Source organism: Pyxicephalus adspersus, chromosome 11, assembly GCF_032062135.1.
Source record: "Pyxicephalus adspersus chromosome 11, UCB_Pads_2.0, whole genome shotgun sequence".
Taxonomy (NCBI): Eukaryota; Metazoa; Chordata; class Amphibia; order Anura; family Pyxicephalidae; genus Pyxicephalus; species Pyxicephalus adspersus.
Window position 1 is genome coordinate 8,413,275 of NC_092868.1, and position 26,575 is coordinate 8,439,849.

The 26,575-nt window shown below is 38.4% G+C and overlaps 1 protein-coding gene across 1 annotated transcript; it reads right to left on the reverse strand.

Moving 5' to 3' along the window:
* Window positions 1–5,173: 5,173 nt before the first annotated feature.
* Window positions 5,174–12,796, reverse strand: HAS1 (hyaluronan synthase 1). The gene is made up of 5 exons (XM_072425820.1): window positions 12,744–12,796; window positions 10,523–11,461; window positions 8,766–8,991; window positions 7,318–7,450; window positions 5,174–6,722 (listed from the first exon to the last, which is right to left on the reverse strand). The coding sequence occupies exons 2-5, from the start codon at window positions 11,411–11,413 to the stop codon at window positions 6,050–6,052; spliced, it is 1,923 nt and encodes a 640-aa protein (XP_072281921.1). The 5' UTR covers window positions 11,414–11,461; window positions 12,744–12,796; the 3' UTR covers window positions 5,174–6,049.
* Window positions 12,797–26,575: the final 13,779 nt, after the last annotated feature.

Here is a 26,575-nt window from a genome sequence, read left to right on the forward strand (position 1 = left end):
ATTTCTTAATCGCTGTGTCAGGATTTTTCTTGCTTGCTTGCTCTACCAACATCACATCTTTTAAGAATGTACCTGTCCCTAGGCAATGGACGAGGTTTCGAAGAGAGTTCCATGAACAGAATGTTCTGTTCACACAAACATTCTTGAAAAAGTGAAAATGCAGACAATCCTAAAAATCTCCCTGAAGAATACAGATATAGAACCTTGATTAGCATGTGTGCACTCAAATCGCCAGCAGTTGCAAGAAAGTCATATCTATGGATCTAGTGTGTTCCCAATGTATTCACAGGACCAATCAGACTTTCTTATTAAGTCTATGTACTGGTTCTGGTACCCGATAAGGAATTTACTAGGCCAAACAGACCTCCCTTATTAACACAATGGACCTGATTTATTATAGCTCTCCAAGGCTGGGGAGGATACACATTCATCAGTGAACTTGGGTGATCCATCAAACCTGGAATGGATCTGGGGCAGGATTCAAAGCATTTACATAGCAAACATCGCAAATGACTTTGAAGAAATCAAATCCAGGTTTGCTGGATCACCCAGCTTCACTGATGAAAGTGTATCCTCTCCAGCCTCGGAGAGCTTTAAATCAGGCCAAATGTATTGGTTCTAGTAGACGATAAGGCATTCACAAGGTAGACCCTATCACTGACCCCATGTATGCATATACAAGAAACGGCATTCACGGGGCCCAGAAGACTCCAACACTGACCTCATGCATTGGTTTTGGTACAAAGTAAAGCATTTACAGGGTCCAGTAGACTCCATCACTGACCCTATGCTTTGGTTTTGGTACAAGATATGTTATTCACAGGGCTCCATAGACTCTATCACTGACCCTATGTATTGTTCATTGATCATTGCACAATGTATTCTATATTATTGTACAGTCCCAAAATCTTAAAAAAACACCTAGGAACTCCAAACAAACCTTTTGCTAACATATGATCGGTGTTTCTGGGCAAAGGTTTTGTTTTAAATGATGAATAAATTGGCAAATATTTAATATTGTCTGGTTTCAGCTGCTATCCAGGTATCCAGAGATTTCCTCCATTTACTATCACAATGACCCCTTGTGCACTTTAATTTCACATGCATGTTGGAAGGTGTGCAATGAACCCTCCCTTTGATCCCCTTATACTTCCCTTTTCTGTGCTCCGACATTGCACTTTTCTCTTTTTACTAGAGTAATGATGTCACCGCTCCCCCACGTCACCAACACTCCTATTTTCAATGGCAGTTGCAAGGAGGGAGGAGGAAAGAGCACTGGCAAGATGGGTTTAGGGGAGCTGGGACCATTGCAATGACATTGGGATTAATTTACTCAAGAAAGTAGGCTTTTCACATAGCAAAGTGAATTATCCCCTTGCAAGAGATTTGTCGCCAAAGAGCCAGCCACCAAGAATAAAGTCCTGCCCAAACCCAGGGGTTGCATCATCCAATCAGTGAGGAGGATTTCCGGGTCCATGAAGGTCTGTTGGGGAGATGGCGAGTGACAGCACAAGGTAAGTATGTGCCATAATCGGCATGTATGCTGTGCTAGCCAACCACCCATCAATGAGTTTAGTTCTTAATTTTTTTTTATTTTTAGTTATCTAGGAAATTTTACATGAGCAGAACCCAGATGAAGAAGAAAAAAAATGGCCATGCCCGCTGTCTTGTCCACACTGGAAAGAAGAAAGAAGCTGGGACCTATGTGGATTGCAGGAGGATCAAGGGCTTTTAAAAGGAAAGATACATTTTTTTTAGTAAAAAATAGGCTTTAAGCATGCTCCTTTATTTCTGCCAATTCACATTTTTAGTATTTGCTGAATATTCTATCTTCACAATGACAACTGACATTTCGGACCTGCCCTCATCTAAACCAATATACAACTGCTCACATCACAAAATAATACATTCTATTTTTGTCTACCGTAAAACGCAAACCTGTAAACCTGATAAACATGTACTGATGACAAATATCATGGGCTTGGCAGAATCCTATTTAAAATGAAAGTTTGCTTATGCAAAAACTATTTTTATTTTTGCAAAAACAATCTGTCCTTTTATACAGTAATGTCAATGACAACCCCTTTTTTGAGTTTTGCTGACAAGAAGTGACAACTTTTCAGATATCAGTCTCACAACCACTAGATTCAGTAGTTTAAAATGATATTTAATTACATTGCCAAAGGATATAAATGGCATTCAGCCAGTAATTATATAGTAATAATATTACATAGTTACATAGTAGGTTAGGTTGAAAAAAACATAAGTCCATCAAGTTCAATCACTAGGGAAATAAATATATCCCAGATATAAAACCCTATAGACATAGTTGGTCAATAGGAAGGCAAAAAAAAACCCTGGTACAATTTGCTACAACAGGGCAAAAAAATTCCTTCTTGATTCCATGAGGCAATCGGATGTTCCCTGGATCAACAGTGTCTGTTATTTTTACTTTAAAGCCTTAATCCCCAGTTATATTCTGTGCTTCTAGAAATCATCCAGCTTTTTCCTAAACCAATCTATAGTAGTTGCTGAAACTACTTCCTGACGGAGCCGATTCCACATTTTCACAGACCTTACAGTGAAGAATCCCTTCCTTATCCAGAGCTTAAAGGCTTTACACCTACTATCAAAACATGGTACCAATCTTCTTGCTAATACATAGTGGTGCTAGCTTTTTTGAGTAGTAGATCCCAACATGGAATGGTGTCAAGATTTTCGTAAGATACTGTTTAAGAGTAACCTGTTGACTCTGGCCAATAGGCTTTCCAACAAGAATATTCTATTTGGTGGACAGACCAGTGAACTATCCAATATAGCCTTTCTCAATGTCTTCATGGAATGCTAGGGTTCCTCCAGAGGTTGCAAGGGGTTCCCTGAACCATGAGCAATTTGGACCTCTTAGGCCAACATTGACACCAATTATTTTTTTTGGCTGTTTGCAAGGGTGACATTCTTCCCATTGGCTAGCCATTATATTGGAGGCATTCTTCCCTCTAACCACCAGGCTAATATACAGTGAGCTGTGGATATAGTATTTATAGTAGGGGGTTCCCTAAGACTTGTAAAAAGATTGAAAAAGGCTGAGATAACCAGTTGACTCTGTCCAATAGACTTTCCAACAAGAATATCCATTTTTGATGGAAAGACATGTGAAAGGGAGCCTTCCTCAACCTTTTTAAGAGGAGGGGTTTAGATTTCAGGAAACCTCTGCCAATATTTATAATATGCCCAATTCATGGTACATTAGGCCAGCTGGTCAATGCCTCTTACATTGTTGGCCAGTGGGAAGTATGTCACCCATCAGATAAACAGATAATTGGTGTCAGTAGGACTTGAAGATGGACAAATTGTTCAAAGGAACCCCTAGCATCCTCTAGAGGAACCCTGGTTGAGAATCATTGGTCTAAGGTAAACATACCATACACAAGTAACGGTACAATACACATTAAAACCCAATTCAATAGGCATGATATATTACAATTTTACAACATTTTACAAATTTTGTAACAATTTTACTGCAGTCGTGCAAACCCTAAAGATTGGTATTAGGTGACTGTTTCGAAAAGGGTTATTTTACACAAGAATAAAGTTATAAAGAATAAAGCTTCAACTGCTTTAAGCTAAATCAACATGCTAAAATAATGTAATTTTTTATTGGGTGATATATATATATATATATATATATATATATATATATATATTAAAATATATATATATATATATATATATATATATATATATATTAGCAAATGTTAGATTTTTTCCTTTTTATTTTTATTTGGCTAACACTATGTTATTCTAAGCTATAGTTTCATTTATAGAAGGGCTGGGATGTTCCTAATTTTAATGTGTTAATTTGTCCAATCTGAAGTTAATTAGCTCTCGATTTCCTGGGGGAAAGATAGAGCAATGTGACAGAATAACATCTGACTTATGTCAAAATATTCTGTAAACAAATTAAAAATGTTGTTGATCTCCTTAATTAAATGTAATTATGCCACAGTTAAGTGGCTGGAGTTTTGCTGTTGTGGTGTGTTGGTTTGTTTCAGTTGTCAAGAAGGAAAACACACATAAACTGTGATCCTGAGGACGAGGCACCTGGTTGTAGATGTAACTGACAGCCGGAGTTTTTTTTTCCAACTGCAAACACATTTCTTATATGAAAACTACAGGCATGTTCGTGCCTATATGGAACGCCGTGCCTTAAAAATATCCCCTTGGGTACAGCAAGCTGAATTCTGATTTGTTTTACTAAAGTTTTTTTGATTTTCAAATTGTTAAAGCATGCAGGACATTTTCATGGACAATGATCTTCTAACTGGGATTGTCCATGGTCTTTTAGGTCCAAATCTAAGCCATGTCTCCCAATTCCAAACTGCCAATCTAAAATCACCGTCTACCTCCTGGTATACTTTGAATAGAGGATTCAGAGTTGATTCCCTTCAGGGACAGGTCTATGACGCTTTGATTTTACAAAAGACCTCCTTTGGGTCAAGTTGGGCATTCACCTGCTTAGCATTACATTTCTATCAGGAAAAAGGGGAGTTGGAATTGGTGCCTGTAAGTTTGCTTTGCTCTGCTTTCCTAAAATGGGTCTCATTAGCATTCTGAGCTCTCGTTACACTGGGAGTCCATTAAGAAGGTTATAGCCAAACTCCAGCAGTTTTTTGAATAACTGAGAAGGATTAGGAAATATGGCAGATTGATATTACTATTTGCGGCTTTCTGTCATAGTAACATCTGCTCGCTCCCAGTTTTTCTCCTGGTGTCACAAGTAAGTCTAAAATTGGCTTTATATCATTAGGTGGTCCTAAAAGTTCCAACACACCAGTCTGGGCCACCGTTGGGCAAAATCTCTTTTTTTTCACGCACAAAATATTTTAAAATTTTGAAATTATTAAATTATCTGAACTATTTATGCCTCTTCTCAATCTGAAGAGGCTCCAGTCCATCACTGAAGTCATATCCCAGCTCGGCCTGGTTACTTATCTGTTATTTTGGGGTTCCATCAGCACATCAATGACCAACTTTGGTTATCACACATTAGAACTTTGGCATACTTTTTAGAGTAACTGGCTAAAAACTGTAACAAATGCTACCTGCCTTGGCAAATTGCTCAAATGGCAATAACACATTAAAAAAAAGAGTAGAAAAACGCAGGACATGGAACTCAAAATAATGTTAAATATTTAATAGAAACACAAATAAATAATATAAAATTTGATAAAATCTATATAATAAACAATATATGCACACAAAATATTAACAATTTTTATAGATGCCCACAAACACAGTAACGGAGCACATATCTCCATATTGTTTCAAGCAGCATGACATCTTTGACATTCTTTGACATCCGTGCCCCATTTCCACCTACCCTTTCGGGGTAGTTGTAGACAGAAATTGAGAGGCTTACCAGATGTAACATTTTCTGAAGTCAAGGTTTTACAACCTTTTCCAAGTGCACACTAAGGGAATAATCAAAAGTGCAGCCACTGGGGCAGTTACATTATGCCACCAGCTGACGAAAGCCCCAGCAATGTGCCCTACATATATTCAAGTCAAAATTTCATATTTGCATTTCCTAGGCATTTAGACCCTGTAATCTCCTTAGTTTTCACGGTTGAAGTGGTCTTTGTTAAAGTTGGGCTCTAGAAATGGGAAGAGGTTTAGAGTCACTCAACCAGAGTTACTGAGGAGATTGAACATATTTGCCACGGGTATATATTTCATTGACTATCATTATAGTCTCTTTTGTTCCAGTTTATGAAAAAACTTTAAAAGTTAACCTAAAATATACACGGACTGAAGAAATTCAGAGAACGGGTGACAAAAAGAAACCAAATGGAAGCTATACTGTAACCTGAAGTTGTTTTTTTTTTACAGTCTGCTTTTACTTGTTCTCATCAACAGCCTGAAAGCTGATCAGGATTCTTCAGCGTATTGTGGCACTAACCTCCTATTACATGAACCACCACCGCTAATACTTTTGGTAGTATGTCTTTTATATGCTCGTGGACCCAATGCTTGCCACCTGCATGCATTTTCAGTTCTCAACATCATAGTAATCCTTCCTCTTTCTGCAAAGACGCTTGATCCAAAGCCAGTAGAGAGATACCATCAGAACCCAGTAGCTAATATAGGCAGCCGAGCCATAGATTAAATAAGTTTTCTCCATCTCAATTAGACGACAATCGGTGCACAGTGACATCATGATGATGGTGTAGAGCAAACCGGCAAAGAGGATCCCCCACCAGATGGACAAAGGCAGAAGAGGCATGTAATTACCTACCATCTTCTTTCGTCCTGATGTACCCCAGCTGCTCTTGTTCATTGTGAGAATGGCAAAGTACTTTGTTGGAAGAAGTCCAGCCATGTAGAGTACGGCATATAGAGACATGAATATCATGACCATGTTGCCTCGTAGGAAACAAGCATACAAGGCCTTGACAAAGGCAATTAGCTGGATGGTGAGAAGGACCCACATAATGTCCCAAAGATGGCAACTGAAGAACAACTTAATGACGGTGATTGTGACAAAGAATGGAAAGATGCCAGCTATGATTGATTCATAGGTCATCCAGAGGTGATGCTTGTGCCACCACAGGGCATTGTACAGCCACTCACGGAAATAGGATTTGGTCCAACGAGTCTGCTGGTTCAGCCAACGCAAGAACTGGGCAGGTGTTTCGGAATAACATTTTGAACGTGCAGTGTACCTAAAAAAAAATATTGTTGGAGATTAGTCACTCATCCTAAAATATTTATTTGAATTTTGTTCTTCAATTAATGCAGTCACTTTTTAATATTTTTATATTCTAAAGACAAAAACCCTAGCAACAAAATGGATAAACCAGATTTTGAAGTATATCTTTAGTAATTGGCTGTGGCCAAGGTTCAGAATTGGAGAAGCGTGAGCCATTTGGAACACTGAAAATAAGCTTACATGCTGCCCTTTTCTTATCCAATCAGCAGGCTTTGGAAGAAGCCCCATTGAAGGTACCAGAATTTCAAGTCATGTTTTTTTTTTAGAAATGTTTTTTTAGAGAGTTCAGGATCTATTAGTGTTTAAGTGAGGATACTTGAAGCTTCATGGAACCGTTTGTGCTACACAAAAGAACTATCAGGTCCCCCAACCTGCTAAACAGGGCTGTGACGTAAGGCAGAGTCGTGTAGATCTTAAAAATGGATTTACAGATCTACAATTCCTTTCGTAAGTAAAACAGCAGTCTTAATGCTATTTTATTGGTATATTTTCATTTTTCTCCTGGAGCTCGTAATTAATACAAATCACTCTTTTGGGAGTTTACTTACTTAGTTGCATAGCCAATACTAAGCATTCTGTTGGTCAGATGTCTGTCATCACCAAAAGTACAGTGTGTTCCCAGAAACTTCTGATTGTACCAAGATTCGAGGAAAGTCTGAAGGAGATCATTACGATAAAGCCCTGAAGAATAAAGATAACATATTAAGAATGTGTGCAAAAATTCAGGTGTGTTCAGCTGTGATATATTATATAGTGCTTCAGGTAGACATTTTTGCAGTGTCTTGCCTTGCAGTGTTTTGTCTGTGCAAGTTGTTGACTGTTTTAAATAATTGCACCCTAAAGCCTATTACCAGAAATGTTAGCAGCATTTCAGTACATAAATAGAAAACATTACATGCCTTCTTGTTTTGTGACCTATGTAAAGGAATTAAGTACAATTTTTTCACATTTTTATTTATGTTGTGTCTGTACCTTTCTTTCACTCACCTAGCAATTTTGTCAGGGTTTGGAGCTAAGTGTAGTACCCTGTGCTTCTAGGTATTGAGTAGCGTTTTATTATTATTATTATTATTATACTGTATTTATATAGTGCCGACATATTATGCAGGACTGTAAAAATCAATAGTCATGTCACTAGGTGTCTCTCAAAGTAGCTCACAATCTAATATCCTTAACCCATATGTCTCTAATAAGGTCAGTTTTGGGGGAACCAATTTACCTAACTGCATGTTTTTGGGTTGTGGGAGGAAAGCAGAGTACCCGGTGGAAACCCACACAAACACTGGGAGAACCAGCAAACTCCATGCAGACAGTGTCCTGGCCGTTATTTGAATCTGAGAACCAACTCTGCAAAGGCCAGAGTGCTAATCACTGAGCCACCATAGTAAGTAACTTAATGTGACAGCAATCCAGTAACTCCTACCTTATACAGGGCTTTCCTTTTACTAATGGCAGCTGTAAGGGGAGGTGGGGTAGCAGAAGTATATGGAGGCCTGGATTTAAGTACACCTCTTGCTTTGGTATACATGGGGAAAACATAGGTTCACTTTCAGGCCAAACCTCTTGCGTACAATATCTAAGATAAGATGAAAACTAATGACTTCACTTCACTGTATCAGTGATATTGAATGAATCCACTCCTTAAACAGGTAAACTCATTGCACATATGAAGTAGATCCCTACAGAACTGCATGCATCACTTGCATTAGACCCCAATATCAATTTGGCTAATGACCATTGTGAAACCAGGACCCGTACTGTCCAAACCCTAAACCAATGTGTGCGATCCATCAAAAATGTCCCACCAAAATTAGGACATCCAATGGAAAGCCAACATGTTGGTTTTAAACTCCTCTCTTTTGAATGCCGGCATCTGAGCTCACTTCCTGGCTAATGGCAGATTGGTAAAGGTCATGGTCAAACCATCTGGGCGTTTCAATTACTATACTAGTCAGCAGGACTATATGAGTGGTCTAAATTGCTCTTGATAACTTACCCAGAGGACCACTGATGCAGGAGACACAATCAAAATAGGACTGGCAGGCTCGTTCGACATTGAAGGCGATCCAGTATCTCAAACTGCTCATAAAGCTGATATAGGAGTCTGATAGGTTTAGAATTCGCACATCTCCTCCCACAGCGCCATAACGGTCATTGGACTCCAGTACTTTCACAAGCTCAACAGTGGCCAGCTGTTCCAGTTTGGTGTCTGAGTCACAAACCTATGGAGACATTTGAACATAAAGTTAATCAACAGTTTTTTAGAGGGTATTCAAGACATCTTGAACAACTTTTCAGCAGAAAAAATCTTATGGTGGTCCATGCAATATTCACCTTAATGTGCATCCTAGACCAAACTTTGTAAGGTTTAGAACTTTACCATGTATTCCTGTCTTTGGCCCTGCTGAAGCTTCACTTAGTTTTCCTGGGTTAACATTTTTTACTGGAACAAGTTGCTAAATTTTACAGCTATCGCCAGAAAACGAACTTGTTTAATGGTAACACCTATCCTGGGGCAACTATTTAAGTAAAGAGTTCCTGGTAACTTTTAATATGGCTAGATTTACGTAATTAAAAAACATCTCTTTATCTTAGTTAAGTCATTTGGATAACCATGGGTATTCATTTGGTACTCAAGGGTCACATACAGAATATACATCTCCTATCAACTCCCAGTGTAGTCGTGTGTCATAGTCAGACAATAACTCACTTTGTATGTCTGCTTCAAATACGGGGCTGTGCCCAACTCTTGCAGCAAAAATGCTGGTGGTGGCTACCACCTCAATCATGACAAATGCTGTGACCCCGGTCAGTTAAGTGAGGTGTATTGAACAGATTAGTGAATGCACCTGTAAAATGAGCCTCAGGGGCTCCTATGAACACAAACCAAGCATTCTGTTTTGACGCCTTGGTTTTAAATAAAGAGACCTAAGTCATCCAACTTGTCTGTAACTTGCCCTTCTAGCCCAACACCCAATATCTCTTAGCTTGTGGTTTTTGTCTAAATTCAACAAAGTTAGATCTGGTTATTTTACAATAAGGAAGTAACAATCTAGGCTCTTTTAAATAGGATCTATCAGCGTAATTGACATGTTTGAGATTAGATGTAATTTTCAAGTGTCACTGAGACCATGACAGCACTCCTTTTCCTGATGGCAAACTTCCAGGTCTGAATAGACATGTACTCTATTATAGACGAGGCTTTTTTTTTGGCTGTATTTTTCCACTACAACCAAAACAAGTTATTTAGTATGATTAGTGTATTTCATTTATGGCTAAATCACTTGCCTCCATGATTTCAATAGCCATAAGTCTTCCGTTTTCTTACCAATTAATGTTTAAGGGATCTACTTTTGCTCTAATGCCAAAATAAAGTCATCATGGAATGGATAAATAAACATCAATAGACTAAAAGTCCTAACCTTCCTGGTGGAAATGCTGTTAGAAAGGCTAGACTTTGGGTCATATGATCTGTTATGTTGAGGATTGTCAAATTAAATCCCTTCAATAACCTTATCAAGCACCATGGATTTAGGGGGTGCTTTAGAACTATAGACTACAGAACAACTCATCTTTCCCCTCTCCATTACCTTGTGTTCTGCACTCTACAGGTAACCTGGGCAAGCTGATAACTGCTTAAAATTTCTTTTGCTGCTTCCCTAACCTCCAGATTTAATGGGTTCCATACAACGTAAACCCTATGTGTTAAATTAGGCTAGTGAAGCGAGTGAAGGTTTGTAAGTTCTTGCTTACCTGGACGTAGTCCACGCTGTCTCCAAGAGCTTTGAAGGCCGTGTACATGACTTCTCTCTTTCCACCCCACTTTTGCATAATGCAGACACATCTGTGTTTCCTGATGACAGTCTCGATTTCTTGTCTAGTAGGGTCCTCCATTTCAATATCTGTATACACAGGCAATGGTTCCTCTTGCAGCTGGTCACCAGAGAGATGTCTTCTATGATCCATTTCCATCCCTTGAGCAACTTGCCTCTGGTTTATCATGTTGTCATAGTTCACATCTCCCTGGTAGCGCAAGTCATCAATTCCTTCATAAATGGTGCTCTGTCCTTGTTGCTGAGGATCAATCCATTGGATATCTGTGTTTAGTTGAGAGTCGTATGGATTTTCGTTGCTATAAAACTTCTCAGCCTTGTCTTTGTCCCAGTGGTGGTAGTTGTTTTGCCAAACATATGTTCCAACGTCCTCATTGGCAAAAACCTCTTTAAACATGTCCATCATGTATTGGTCATCTGGACTGTTGCCATCGATGACCATGATGACTCTTAGCTTATCCGGTGGGTATTGTGTGTTTTTGACAGACTCAAGGCATTCACGTAGGTAGACAGGGTCTTCTTGGTAAGCAGATATGGTCAAGGCCACACTTTTGGTGTAAGAACAAGGCAAGCCTCCTCTCCTCATGTTCCGATGTTCCAAGAAAGCAAAGAAACTTTGGATGACGAGGTGCACAGATAAAAAAGCCCCATAAATTCCAAAGGCCATGATTCTGTACTCATCGGTGGCCAAAGGGATACTATCAACAAATGCCCATATTACTGCTGACAGCACCAAAATGGCAAATGCAAAAGTCACTATCCTACGAAGTACACTGACACAGGCTCCTTCGTTTTTTTCTATGTCAGCCATTTTTGGTTTCAAAGGCCACCAGAGCTTAGGTAGCTTTGAGCAATGCAACTGAAAGACAAAATAAAAAATAACAATAGACTTGTAATAAAACAGTATGACGTAATAAAACATATGTAGTGTAACATTTGTTAAACATTCTCAATTTCTTATAGCGAAGAGCTGTGTAGAACCTTCCAAAATTTTTTGTTATTGCTGTCTTGTTCCTGTTCCCCTTCCACCTATGTATTTCTATGGCAGGTAAAAGATCTCCCTTTCAGGCACATAGACAGTAAAAAAAAGAAAAAAAAAGAAAAAATGGTTTATATGTACTGCTAAGAATTTGTAGCTGTGTAGCTATTTATTATATTTTATTATATTAATTTCCTTGATGAATGGCATTTACTGGACACAAGAGTGGCATTTTGCTAAGCATCACCTCTCCATAATACATTGCATTGTGATTTTAAAAAATAAGTCCAGCACAGTGGCGCAAACAAGTCTTATCTTATATGATATCATCATGCCCACATTGCGAAATGCAGCAAATTACATGGCAGTGCATTGAACTAGAATGAGCCCTAAGGGCATAAAATGTAGAATTATATCTGTAATTCTGTATTCAGTTAACAGCAGACAGTCTGTGTGATTTTTTTCTTTAATGGTCACCTGGTGTAAACCTTCATAAATCAAACCCATCTCAGTCATTTTTTATGCATAGTAATATACAAATCATTTTTGCTTTGCTTTTGATCAAAATCAAGCTATTGATCACAAATGTCCAACCTACAGCCAGTGCTTTCTTGGAAATGGAAAGAATTAAAAAAAATTAACAACATTTTCCAGCATGCTGCAAATGCTATCCAGCCAACCAACATTTTAACTTTAGTCCTGTCCCCATTATGTGCTTTTTCAAAGACCTAATTAATTACCTTTCAGAAATGTATGATGTATAATCTAAATACGGCCATATCATATACCGAATATTTGATAACCATTATTCCAGGATGATATGCAAAGGCTAAAAACATGTAGCAATGTTTTGGATAAATCTTAAATAATTGGGAAATTTGGGAAATGCGTATTTGTTCCTGATGGGCTCCCAGCATGTGTAAAGCAATTAAATTATTTTTTAACTTTTTTTTTTTACAGGCTGAAAAAGTTGATTGAAAAAAAAAATAATAATAATAATACATTTCCTAAAAATACCAAATAGTTCTGATCCAGTACAAAAAAAAGATTATCTATGCATTTATTTCTTATCTTTTTTCTTCTATCTGTTTGTCTCTAAATGTATTGTAAATGTTTCAGAATAGGGAAGCTCAGTGTGACAGACAGAGAAAGTGTGACTTACCAGATATGCTGGGTTTTTCTGCAGCTGAGATGTAATTCTGTGTCTGCAGTAATCTCTCCTTCTGACTAGTGAGGCATGGTGGTTGTTAATATACAGGACACACCTTAACTTGTAATGATGCTTACAGAAGGTTTAACGTCAGAAGAAATACTGCTCAATTTGTCCCTGATGTCCTCCCAAAAAAAAAAAACTATGACGAAGAAGAAAAAAAGTTTAGTAGTCTGCCTCTTTTTTATGGCACTATGTAGTGTACCTTGCTCTGCTGTTAGCTTTTACTTCTGAGATGCCAACTTAGAAAGAAGCATTTATGACTTGGCTTATTTAAAATTTCAGCCATGCCTTAGGAATTATTCTTAAAGCCCAACTCCAGACAAATAAAAAAACATGTAACAGTTTTTTCCACATTTTAAGCTTTGTGTGATTTTTTATAAAAATACTTTTGTAAGATCCCCATCTTAGGTGCCTCTAATGGTAGACAAGTATTCGCTGGCTACCCTCAGGTCTTTTTGCCACCTGTCATGTCATGATGCCAACACTTCAAATGAGGGCCCTTTTATGGACTTTTGTGCTTCTTCCTGTAATGGCACACCCATGATCACTAACGGCCTTTTGGTCCTTTTGCCACCCATTATTTTATGATTTCAACACTGTATGGGTAGAAAACACTTTAATGGACTATTCTGCCTTTTCCACTAGTAGTAAAGCAATAGTCACTAGCTGCCCTCCAGTCTTTTTGCCACCCGTCATGTCATGATGCCAACACTATAAATGCAGAGGACCTTTTGATTGACCATTCTGGTTCTTCCTCCATAAGTAAATCAGTGACCACTAGCTGCCCTCTGGTCTTTTACCACCCGTCATGTCATAATGCCAACACTGTATGAGTAAAGAACCCTTTAATGGACCATTCTGCTTCTTCCTCTAGTTGTAGACCAGCGATCACTAAATGCCCTTTGCTTTTTATGCCATTTGTCATGTCATGATGCCAACACTATAAAAGCAGAGGACACTTTGATGGACCATTCCACTTCTTCCCCTATTAATAAACCAGTGATGACTTGTTGCCCTCTGGTCTTTTTGCCACTTCTCATTTTATCATTAGAGAACCCTTTAATAGACCATCTTCTTCTTCCTCTATTGGCAGACTGGTGATGACTAGCTGCCTTCTTGTCATTTTATGATCTTGACATGGTAAGAGTAGATTACCCTTGGATAGACCATTCTGACTTTCAATGGGCAGTGTCTATATCTCCATGGAGAAACATGGGTGCTGCAAGTACTCTCCCAATTGGAATATGAACTTGGAAGAGATTGTTAATCCAGATGAGTCATTGATGTATTGAATAACATTTTTTTCCTACATTTTTTTGTATTCATTATTAATCATTTATGCCCAAACCTAAAAGGGCAAGTCCACCTGAAAGTAATGTTACGGTCAGGTAGTGAGAAGTTTCAGCCACTATTTCTTATGTTTCATTTATGTTCTTACCATCAGATCTCCCTGCCATTGTTCCAGATTTTGTTCCCGTCCGCCTGGGGTTGTGGGTGTTCAGACCCATCTTAGTGTATCTACTACTGCCCTTCAAATTATTTTTATGATATATGTATATATTCTATACTTCATTTCCATTACCCACTCTTGGGGAGTCAGGGGGCACTGGAAGCCTCCACAGCTGCTTGTCTTCATTGTCTTTCAGCTCCTGATTGTACATACCCATGTGGTCCTGATTGAGAGAAGGAACAGGACATAGGCTGGGAATGAAGGATTGGGGGTGGAGTAGCAGAAGGGGATTTTTTGTAAAACTGTCCCAAAGTTCCTAAAATTGCTTTAATGTATGTAAGACTTTTTTTGAATGTGGAAATGGGTAAAACCTCTTCAGGTTTTCTTTGCCGTCAGTGTACCCATCCTCTTGGACTGTACTGGTGGGCATTGTCAACAAGACAAGAATTTAAGGGAGGATTCAAAATGTAATGATGGTCACCATGATTTTTTGCTCTATATTTGGGGAATTTATTGCCCTAGGTCCTCATTTGGAAACTGGATTCTAGCTCTTCTTCACTACATCCAAAACTAAGAACCAAATTTTTGCCTGGGGTTGCGTTTAGTCCATTCACCTCCTGTGGTTAAAAGAAATCTTTAGTCAGTACAAAGGAGGCCACGGCCCAACTGGAGTGAGTCAAGCTGAAGTAAAGACTTAAAAGATTCTTAAAGTGAATGCAAATAGATACCTGTTGTTTCAACAGATTCAACTGGCTTTTAGAACAAGTCTTTTTGTGTCATAGCATTACAACATCTTTTGTTACTGTGACACAAAAGAGCTAATGTTTGCAACATGAATTTATATTGTATGGCCGCAAACTTGTGAACACCACTCTGAACTGTTGAACTCAAGCCCTGTAAAGTTTGGTGTAGAGGAACTCAAGCAGCCTTTACAGATCCCTAACTGAAACCCTTTTTGTCCAAATACCAATTTCAAGACAGGTCTTCTCATCCAACTTCAAAGTCTGATTTAAAAAATGCCCTTTTGGGGCTAAATATGCACAAATTCCCACATACACACTCCTCAATCTTGTGGAAAGCCCTGCCGGAAGAGTGGAGGATGTTACAGATCAAAAGAAAAATGGGTTAACTCCATATTGTTTCCCATATTTTGGAATGGGATGTCCAGCAAGCCTATATAGGTGTGATGGTCAATTGTTCTCAAACCTTACAAGTTCTCAATTACTAAAGTAAAGTTTTTGACAAGTTGTTTATGTGCTGGCAATTCATTCATCCAGACAGGAGCAAGGAAAGAAAACAGGGAAGACAAAGAAAAGTTTTATTTTTTCTAGTATCGGGTGAACCTTTATTAACAAAAACTTTCTCCTTCTGCTGGTGGTCTTCTGTAATCTTCTGTAATAGAGGGACATATGTTTAGTAGAGTGTTGTACGAATAATATAAAAGCACTGAATTGTAGCTTTTAGACATGCAGACAGACACAGACAAGAATCTTCCCTGAACCGATTAGCCCTTAGTGTCATCACATGAAGAATGTATGTGGGTGTGTGTTGGCTTTACATCAGAGCAATTTGTCATTGACACCATCACATAGCCACCATCAATACTGTTCAATGTACATTGTATTCCCCTTTAGACATAGGGAGGCTGTGACTGCACGGTGCAGTAATGACATCAGAGAAGAATGCCATAGACTAAAGATTCCCTGTTAGTGGTAGTAGATACAGGGGATGAATGAATTACAAAATCCCCAATTCCTCCAAACATCTATAAAAGTAGGGAGATTTGTTAAAATTGTATTATTTTGGGAAATGTTTTGAAATCAATGGGTAGAATGGAAATGAGGTACAGTACAGTTACAAAATGATTAAAACTGCAAGCCTTTCCACAGTTGACAAAAAGTGTAGAACTTATTTTTTTTAGGGAATGAGATGACACACACCAATACTTACCCCTATTTATGGACTGGCAGTCTTACTCCTTTCTGATTATATCAATAGGTTCTCTATAACTTTGAGAGATCAAAAAGAAGATAGACTTTCATCAGTGAACCTAGGAGATATAGAAAACTTGGAATGTCATTCTCTATCATGGAAGCGTTGGATATACCTACCACTCCAAGCTGCTTTCCTCACATCAACCCGTCAAGATATGCTCTACCCAACATTTTACTTAAAGCTCAGTTTTACACCCTTATCCCATTTATTTCAATAAATCTGGGGCCAAAAGCCTACCCAGCAATAGATAGGGGTACATCATGTTAAAACTATACTTATCCATTATGGTAAGTATGGACTATATCACCCCTTACAAGAAATAGTTATGACAACAGCAGAATTCATCCATGAGGGACCAATATTCTGATGACAACTACCCAAAGATTTCCTTTTTCCTTTATTGTGTCTCCAGGACTGGAACTGAAGAGAAAACTCCCCAATGGGACACAGCAAATAAAAGCTAATATCACTTTTATCAATTCCCTACTCCATTCAAAATGTTTTGCTTTTTTGCTTTAGTCAACTAATTCAGCCATCTTTCTATAGATCCATGTTATATTACCTTTATCCCTCCTCTGTGCTCGTATATGGCAGAATGTATTGAAATCATTGTGTTTTTGTGTTTTTTTTCAAGGTGTGGACCCAACTTTCTGTTATTTTCAGCATGTTATAAAATTGTCTGAATTTTTTTCATGTTGCTACAAGATGAGTATTTCACAGGTAACATACAATAGATGATCAGTGAGATAGGAAACTAATCCTGGATTTTAGTCTTCACACTATCACCCACGGTGGACACCTCCCGTAAAATTTGAAGATCTTTGGTCTACAAAGGGGCTATACACCGATCATCTATTACATAAAACCACCCAACAAGTGAAATTAATAACACTGATTATGTAGTTACATTGACTTATGTCAGGGGGTGGGGTATGTAATTTTGAAGGTCATGTGTTGGAAGCAGAAAAAATAGGCAAGTTTAAGGATCTGAGTGGTTTTGGCAAGGGTCAGATTGTGGAAAACTGCGTCAGAGCATCTCCGTAATGGTAGGACGTGTATGGTGTCTAAGCACATCGATACGTAGGGCCTGACTTAATAAAGTTTTCCAAGACTGCAGAAAATAGACTACCTGGGGGATCCAGCAAACCTAGAATAGATTTCTTAAAAATCATTGGTTATTTGTTGGTAAATGTTTTTAATCATTCACCAAGATTCTCCAATGAGTGTCCATCTTCTCCAGTCTTGGCGAGCTTTAACAAAGTTGGTCCGTAGAATGGAAGAAGGGCTGCCCATCTGGCCCAAGTCCATAGAAGAGATACTGTAGCACAAATTGTTAAAAAACTTAACACTGACCATAAAGAAAGAGGTTAAGACCTACATTGCTCATTATGCGCATAGCCAAAGAGCCATGGAAGTGGACCATGGGCCAAAGGAAGCAAATTGCCTGGTCTGATGAATCACAATTTCTTTTAGATAATGTGTATAGTCAGTTGCGTGTGCAACACTTACCTTGGCAAAAGATGGCAGTCGGCTGCAGTATGGGAAGAAAGCAGGCCGGTCAGTGGTCAGTGGAAGCAGTGTAACCAAAAGAATCCCTTGCTAATGTCTTGGTGCCAGATACCACAAGATGCCTTTGGAGGACTTGTAAAAGGTTGGGTTGTAAAGGGTTTGCTTAATGTTTTGGCTGAGTTGATATCCTAAAACAGGAAAAAAACAAGAAAAAAAACTAGCAGATTAAACAATGACATAACAAAAACAGCTTTTACTGCTTTATTAACTTTAACCCAAAGATTTACCCCCAGGGTACATTTTTTATTTAGATTTATTCTGATAGCCAACATTATTTAACCAACTTAATAAGCTCTTATCAGCATACTTCTTTGTTGGCCCATGGTGCTTCTTCCTCCCACTTTTCACTTGTCCTGCTGTACAGATCATACATACCAGGTCATATTCTGGTTGCATCTGTAAAAGTATATTTAATGTTGTGTTGATGATTACAGAGCTGGACTCAGCTGTAATCAGCTGTAAAGGGGCTCAACCCTGGTATTTAAATTTTCGGTCAATGCTGGAGATTTACACCTCCCTATCTATCTCCTGGAGACTATATTCTGTGCCTATTACGAGGGTTCTTACAATCACTTTTGGTTTTTGTATTTATTACATATTATGAATAGGCTTGGTGTTGAAGTTGGAGTCAATCCCAAATTCAGGTCTTCCAGATTCTTAATAAGCCCCCCACCGCCGACCCTTATAGCATCCGGCTGTATTGTGAGGAAGAGGCCCTCTCCTCCAGAGATGGTCCATTGCCATTTATGTCCCTTTTCATTTTGAAAAAATCAGATTCCATTTTTAGATTATGTTTACCTTAAAAAAATAGTTGACCTGCCGATATGTTTCTAGATCATTGGTGGAAATAGGAACTCCCTCCGGGAATCTCTACAGCTCCAGCATACAAATTCCATGACGGTATGCTGGGTGGGGAGAGAACTCCAGTGATGCAAATTGAGTGTATTAACAACTTACTCAGCAGGCATGAACTTTCCTTATCTCACAAAGTAGAAATTCTGAAAAAGCCATCGAGAACTCACTTCCTTCACGGCAACTGAAAATATTTTCTCTGAATATTTTTTTTTTTTAGAGAAATTTCTAAGCATTTTTTTATTAGCATACATACTTGACTATGTACAAATCAGTTTATTCTGTAAACTGATTCAAATGTAATCCAGGGTACTTTTGTAACTGTAATCAGTAATCAAAAGAAATAGCAAAAAAAAAAAAGTAAATTGTGAATAGATACATCCAAGGTTTGTGATTTTTAAACATATTTAAACATATTATTAAAAATAAAATTACATGCTTACTCAGTTTATCTTTTTTTTCACTTTTTACAGGTTAATATTTTTTTAATTGATTATGATAGGTCACTTAAATGATCTTCCGTGCATTAATGCTGACCACAGTAGACAGTACTGTAATGTTTATAATGAACCCAAACTTCTTGTCTCACTTGGCAAAAGTTTGTTACACACTTCACACAAGGGGACACACCACCATCAACTGGTGTGACCTGAGTATAAATTGAGATTCTTTTTCAATGACTGTAAAGGTTATACTTCAGTATATATGATATAACCCACTTCATTATACAGGTGATTAGAGGAAACTAAAACCATCAGTAGATAGCGTTGTGTCCTGATATAAAGTATGCAACAAACTCATGTCTGATGTCTCAGATGGCAAGAGTTTGTTACACACTTTAAATTAAGACACAGCACCATTTATTGGTGTAACACAAGTATAAACCAAGATTCTCTTTCTATGACCTTTTGGGAGAAAAAAAATCTTGAGTCATTCTTGAGTATATACAATCCAATTCAAATCATGATACCTTATTTAATGATGATTAAGCTCAGTGGGTGATTACAGTTTTTATTAGTAAAAAAAAAATTCAACTGAGCTGCAAGGAAGAGAGAGAGAGAGAGACATACTAACAGAAGTGGCATTTCAAACAAAAACCACTGACTTCCTTTGTGGCCAATGGGGCGCTGATCGCCAATTTTTGGATGTAGCAGTGGTACATCCAAGTGGAATTGGAAATTCTTTAAAAAAGGACATAATGTCAGCTTATCGCCACTTTTGTGAATAGGACATTGTCAATAGTGCCTTTCATACCTGTAGAACAATTGGCACTGGCTAATCTCCAGCTTTATACATCAATGCCATTCGGTTCGATTGTCACAGGCATATACATAGTTGACTTTTAGAGTTAAATGTTTTAGTTGTCATTGTAGAATGTGGATTCTCTTACCCAACCAATGTTTTCACAGTGTTTCCATTGAAGTATATCGCTGCTAGCTCCTCCATATTTTTCAGTAAACTGTTGTAGTACAGTAGAACATTACTCAGATTCTGTACTTTGAGAACTAGATTTTTGTGAATTTGCAAAGTTTTGCAACATACATAAAATATTTAAAGCTATCTAGACATATAAAAAAATATGCACATTATTCTGTTTAGTAATAATTTGTAATCCTCAGATAGTCTCTTTAATGCAATCAGTGTACAGTGTTCGTACACAAGTGATGCCATGCTCAGGGCTAGGGGTCAATGACACCTAGAAGGACACTTTTGACCATGTGTAAGCTCTGACACCAAGCTTACATAGAGAATGTTGCAGTGAGTTAAATGGAAAAAGGAACTACAATAATATGGTGGGTAGACAAATGGGAGGGGGGAAATCTATATTCTGCGAAGAGGACCTGTCAATTAGACCAATGCTTCTCTTTGGAAAGAATTCAGTGATAAGAGTATTACCGTACTGGTAAACCTCTAGTTATGCCAAGTTAGTAGGTATTTTTGGGTGTTGGTCATGAATGCCATCTATGGTACATTGGTATAATCATTTTGCAATCAATTTCTGATATCTCTCTCACCTGACTCGCCCCAGTTATTCAGTAGGCTTAGTACAATCCACAGCACTGATTCACGCTGAGCAGTCTGCATGGATTTAGAAGCAAAAGCCTGAAATTCAAGCACCTGCGGTGCAAAATGTGCCTGGAGATTCCTGGAGGAAGAGTAATAATTTAACAGTTTGTTTAAGCCTTCAGCTTACTTTCCCAGCTGGGCTGCTGCTATGTGCATTGTAGCTATGGCACCAAAACTTTTTATAGTAACTATATTTATAAAATATTGGAGACAGAAGATAGATGGAAAATTAATAATGTCTAATGATTGTGGGTGCAATTTAGCATGTCCCGGCTGACATCTTTGCACACAGAATGACTGGTATGGGCAAAACCTAAAGACAAGCGATATCTCTGTGAGTGTACACAGTGTGTGTGGGGGGGGGGGGGGGGGGGGGGGTTACTTACCAGTCCTTGAAGATGGGGCCCTTTTTATTGTCCCGTTCTAGGTCAAAAGTGACTTAACTACTTTTGCAACAGTCAGGTTGCACAGGTTTGAGTATGCTTACTTGCTTCTTTTTTATCTGGTTCTGCATTTTCCTATACAGGTCTACAGGAATGCAAAATCTGCTTAAATGCATTTCAGAAGGAACTCAGCTGCAGGTCAGTTAATTTGAATGATCTCAGAAGTGCCTCCAGTTGATGGTATTGAATCAAGCCTTTTGGCGCTCACTTAACCAAGTTTTCCAGAAGTTCTCAAATTGCATTGGAGATGCAACCACTGACCGGGTTCCATTGTACCCACCAGTATGCGTCTAGAGGAAAAGAAAAGACTTGGAGGAATGGGTAGGCAAAAGAGGTGGCTACCTTGGATGCTGTAAAAGAAGGAAAGAGCAAAATGTGCAGGACTATAAAACTCATGAAGAGTTTACTAAAAGACCTTGTCCCAGCATTGATTGTTCCCATTGTCGGGATTGAACCCAAGACCAAAACCACTCAAGCTAAATGTGCAAAAACACTACAACTACAATCCCAGTACATATTATATAAATGACAGAGCTGCTATACTATACATTTTAATTCAATCTGTCAACTTTAAATATCTTACACTTTGTTTCTTAAATCATGCCTTCTCTGCAGACAAGCTCAACCACATTCTCTGTAAAGATATACTAACTTTATTTTTGAAAGAGATGTGGGAAAATTTCTGAAGCTATTCACCTGTCAATAAATAATCCATAAAGACAGCGATTCTGCTAACCTGTCTGTACTTGTTGTTATTCATGGTTCCCACTTCCACTCCTATCACTTTTACAACCAAAGCCGTGTAATGCTGTGCTGGCAGTCTTGTAATCCAGGCAACCTTTCCATTCCACTTGGTGACCTCACTATAGTCCACTTAAGTTAAGCAACACAGCTTGGTCAAGCACTCTCCCTCCGATTGCTGACCACACATGGAAATAGAATATTAACACTGCTAAGATTGTCTCTGCAATCTTCTATCAGTATGTATGTTATATCCATGGAACTGAACAAAGCAACAGACCCCAAACTGTCTTATAATTCTACCCACCCAGTCAAAGTGAGTGCTTCTGTGCAGGACCTAACATAGGCAGCAGATAAGCAAAAATGGGAAGAAAAACTAAGTCTAGTTGAAGCATTCATGATAGATTGTAGAGGTGAAAGTCAAATAGAAATCTTGACTAAAACATGTAGCAGTAGTCCAAGCAAGAGGTTATGAGAGCATGTATCTGGAGTTTAGTGGTCTCAGGACAGGAATGGACATATCTTGGAAACGTTACATAGTTACATAGTAGGTTAGGTTGAAAAAGACATAAGTCCATAAAGTTCAACCACTAGGGAAATAAACATATATCAAGATATAAAACCCTATAGACATAGTTGGTCCAGAGGAAGGCTAAAAAAATCCCTGGTACAATTTGCTTCAACAGGGGAAAAAAATTCTTCCTGATTCCATGAGGCAATCAGATGTTCCCTGGATCAAGTCTCTATTATTTTTACTTTAAAGCCTTATTCACCAGTTATATTCTGTGTTTCTAGAAATCATTCAGCTTTTTTGTAAAGCAATCTATAGTAGTTGCTGAAAATACTTCTTAGGAAGCCGATTCCACATTTTCACGAACCTTACAGTGAAGAATCCCTTCCTTAACCGGAGCTTAAACTTCTTTTCCTCCAGACGCAACAAGTGCCCTCTTGTTCTTTGTAATGATCTCAAAGTAAATATTGGGGAAGAGAGTTCTGTATATGGACCATTTTTATATGTATACAGGGTAATCATATCCCCCCTTATACGTCTCTTCTCAAGGGAGAATAGATTCAGTTCAGCTAATCTCTCCTCATAGTTGAGCTCCTCCATTCCTTTTATTAGTTTCTTTAGATATTGCAGCTTGGCATTGCATGCTGTTATTAAGTCTATGATCTACCAGAACCCCCAGATCCTTTTCCATTTCTGACTCCCCCAAATGTATTCCCCCTAGACAGTATACGGCATGCATGTTGTTAGCCCCCAAGTGCATAATTTTACATTTATTCATATTAAATGTCATTTGCCACTTGGCTGCTCAATCAAACAGTACATTCAGGTCTGCTTGTAGATTATAGACATCCTGTATGGACCAAATTCCATTACATAGTTTGGTGTCATCTGCAAACACAGAAATGGTACTTTAAATCCCAAACTCTTTATCATTTATAAAGATGTTAAACAGTAAAGGTCCCAACACTGAACCCTGGGGTATACCACTAATAGACCATTCAGAGTATGAATCAATAATTACAAGTCTCTGGATGCTATTTTTAAGCCAGTTCTCTATCCATTTACAGATTTACTTTTTTTTACCTGTTTACTCATACCTCATAAAAAAGGGTACATTTGTTTGACAACTTCTGTCTTTCTTGAAGCCATGCTGACTATCACTTAGTATTTTCTAGCAGAAACTCCTCTATGTGGTTCTTTATCAAACTCTCTAAGATCCTTTCAACTATGGATGTTAAACCAACGGGTCTATAGTTACCTGTTAATGATTTTGCTCCCTTTTTGAAGATAGGAACCACATTGGCCTTACGCCAATCCATTGGTATCTTGCCAGTGACTAAAGAGTCTCTAAAAATTAGAAATAATGGCTTTGAAATAACTGAGCTCAGCTCTTTGAGGACACGTGGATGTAATCCATCAGGTCCTGGTGCTTTGTCAACCTTAATTTTTCCCAGCTGTTTCTCAATCATATCAATTCTGAGCCATTTTGACATTTTCCTTCATGTACACAGATATAGGTTATAGGTTTCAAATGATGAAGTTGATCCTTCATTTTTATATTTTTGGAAAGCCCTTCCTTATGGCTTTTTTAACATCAGCTTTGAGCCACATAGGTTTCAGTTGTAGCCTCCTAAATGTATTACCCATTGGAATATATTTTTCAGTTTGAAGAACAGACATTGAAATATTACCATTTCTATTCTGTGTTCTTTGAGGACAATATTGTTCCCCAGTCCAAGTCACAGAGAGCCGCCCTTAATAATGGAAACATTGCTTTCTTAAAATTCACTGTTTTATCTTTCCTGTTTTTGCTTCCTGTTTACAACTTACATTAAATGAAATCATATTATGGTCACTGCTACCCAGATTCTCTTTTATTTGCACATTTGTTATAAGCTCTGCATTGTTAGAAAGAACTAGGTCCAGCAGAGTATCATTTCTAGTTGGGGCTTCTATAAACTGTGCCATAAAATTATCTTGTAATAAATTCACAAATGTCCTCCCATTTGCTGTTCCTGTAGTGCCATTACTCCAGTCAATGTCAGGGTAGTTAAAATCTCCCATGATTAAACCACTTCCACTTGTTGCTGCTTCCTATCTGTGCTAGTAGTTGATTTTCTATTTCTTCCTTAGCACTGGGGGGCCTATAGCAGTCTCCAATAATTATGTGTTATTTAACCCCACATTCAATTTCACCCATAATGCCTCAACCTCATCGCTTGTTCCCTCCGCATTTTCTTCTTTCACATTCACTTTCAGATCACTTCTCACAAACAGACAGACACCACCATCCTTTTGTTTGACTCTGTCTTTACCAAAGAGAGTATACACAGGAATTTTGACAGCCCAGTCATGCGAAGAACAAAGCCAGGATGCAGCAATAATAAGTCCTAATTCCCCTCACTCATTAAGGTTTCCAACTCCCCTATCTTGTTTGCTAGACTTCTAGCATTGGTGAACAGGCTCTTTAAACCCTTGTTGCGTTTACCATCATTGTTTGCCAAATCATTTTGTTTTTCAGTACAACTAGTACTGCACAATCCAATGTTTGTTTGTAACATTGGAAGTTCCATACATTTTCCACAACCCTCCCCTCAACTATACCCAATCCAACCTCCACTAGTGTCTGACCCCTGACTAACCTTTCTGCCACCTTTCATGACTGTCCCACCCCCCTCTGTCAGCTAACTATACCTTGATGTCCAGATGCCCGAAGACAGATGGAGAGTTTTTAAAACTATTACTAGCCAACATGTTCCTGGCTCCACTTTTATCAAGGCTGTCCCAGTAGACTGGTCAAAAGGCCAAAGGTGTGTAAAGTCTATGGCAGTGTTTCTCAACCATTGTCCTATGGAATTGGAAGAGGTTGGAAGGGGATGAGAAATTTGTACCTCTCAGGTCGGTTTAACTGACACCAGTGGCCTCTTTGGCTATCTAGGGTGGCATTCTTTCCACTGGCCAGCAACATAAATGTTCTCCATCACACTAATGTACTGAAAGCTGTAGATATAGTATTTATAGCTGGGGATCGACAAGACCTAAAAAACTCTTTCATTGGTTCACCCATGGTAAAAACGTTGAGAAAGTTTACTCTATGGCACCAGTGATCTCTCTGTCATCAGTGGTCTATCTGTTATCAGTGGTCTAAAGGGCATCAGTGTTCAAAGTGTCTTTTACTTTGTTATAAGCAGCACTGCTCCTTGGGTAGTTATGGGGAAGGACGAGCCCATCCTCAAGGACTAAGTTAGAGATTTCAACACAGGTTTGAAGTACTCCTCATCTGAACCATCTATGTCTGTGCCTACGGAGTTCAACTTTGTGTAAAACGGTAAAAACAACAAAGGAGGGTTAGCGAAGGAGGCACTGGTTGCAGGACTAATAATGGCAATGACTAACCACTGATCTGTGGGTCATTTTGCTGTGAAACTTGTTAAAGGTAAAAGACAAAAATGTACTGGGTGGGACAGACAAGACACACATATTCAGTTTCACAAAGGTCAAGTTTCAAGTTTACAAAATTACATCAGAAGATGGGCTGGTGCCAGTGATGTAATAGGATGTGGACGCTGGTCTACAGGATCACAAAGACAACTTGTCTGGGTGAAAAAAGTTTGCCCAAGCTGAGATCTGGCTCAGCTTTGAGAGATTCAATGAATTTTTGGGAGATTAGATCCGGTAATCACTAGTGTACTGTGTTATAACTTTTAGTAAAATGTGGATACCAGGATAAACTTTTTCCACTATATAAAAGGTTTAGGTAAGGCACACATTTTCCTGGAAAAATCCCTTCAGTACTGGCAGGCTGAGTTGCCCGTTAGTCATGAAAGCTAAGGAATGCCAATTCACTGATTTGGATAGACCTGTGCAGTGTATTATGAATTTAAGCCAGAACTATTAGTAAAAAAAAAAAAAAAAATACCCACTTACCTTTATAGGTGGAAAGCTGTCAATCCCTCGAAGATCCTGGTCTAGTCGGTTCCACACCATTCCTTTTTCATTCTGGTGGGGATTGGACACGGGGCACCACCATCTTCTTCCTCCTCTTCCAGGTTCTTTTTTCTACATCTTACACGTGGAGATTGGCCCTTTATTTTTATATTAGAAGAAAGCTTCTTCTGCACATGCCTGAGATCAAGAAGGAGCAGCCCGTATC

Coding starts and splice junctions, on each gene's coding strand:
- HAS1 (XM_072425820.1), bottom strand. CDS start 11,413: ATGGCTGACATAGAAAAAAACGAAGGAGCCTGTGTCAGTGTACTTCGT. Junction 7,451..8,765: donor CTGCATCAGTGGTCCTCTGG/GTAAGTTATCAA, acceptor TTTATTCTTCAG/GGCTTTATCGTAATGATCTC. Junction 6,723..7,317: donor AGTATTGGCTATGCAACTAA/GTAAGTAAACTC, acceptor ATTTTTTTTTAG/GTACACTGCACGTTCAAAAT.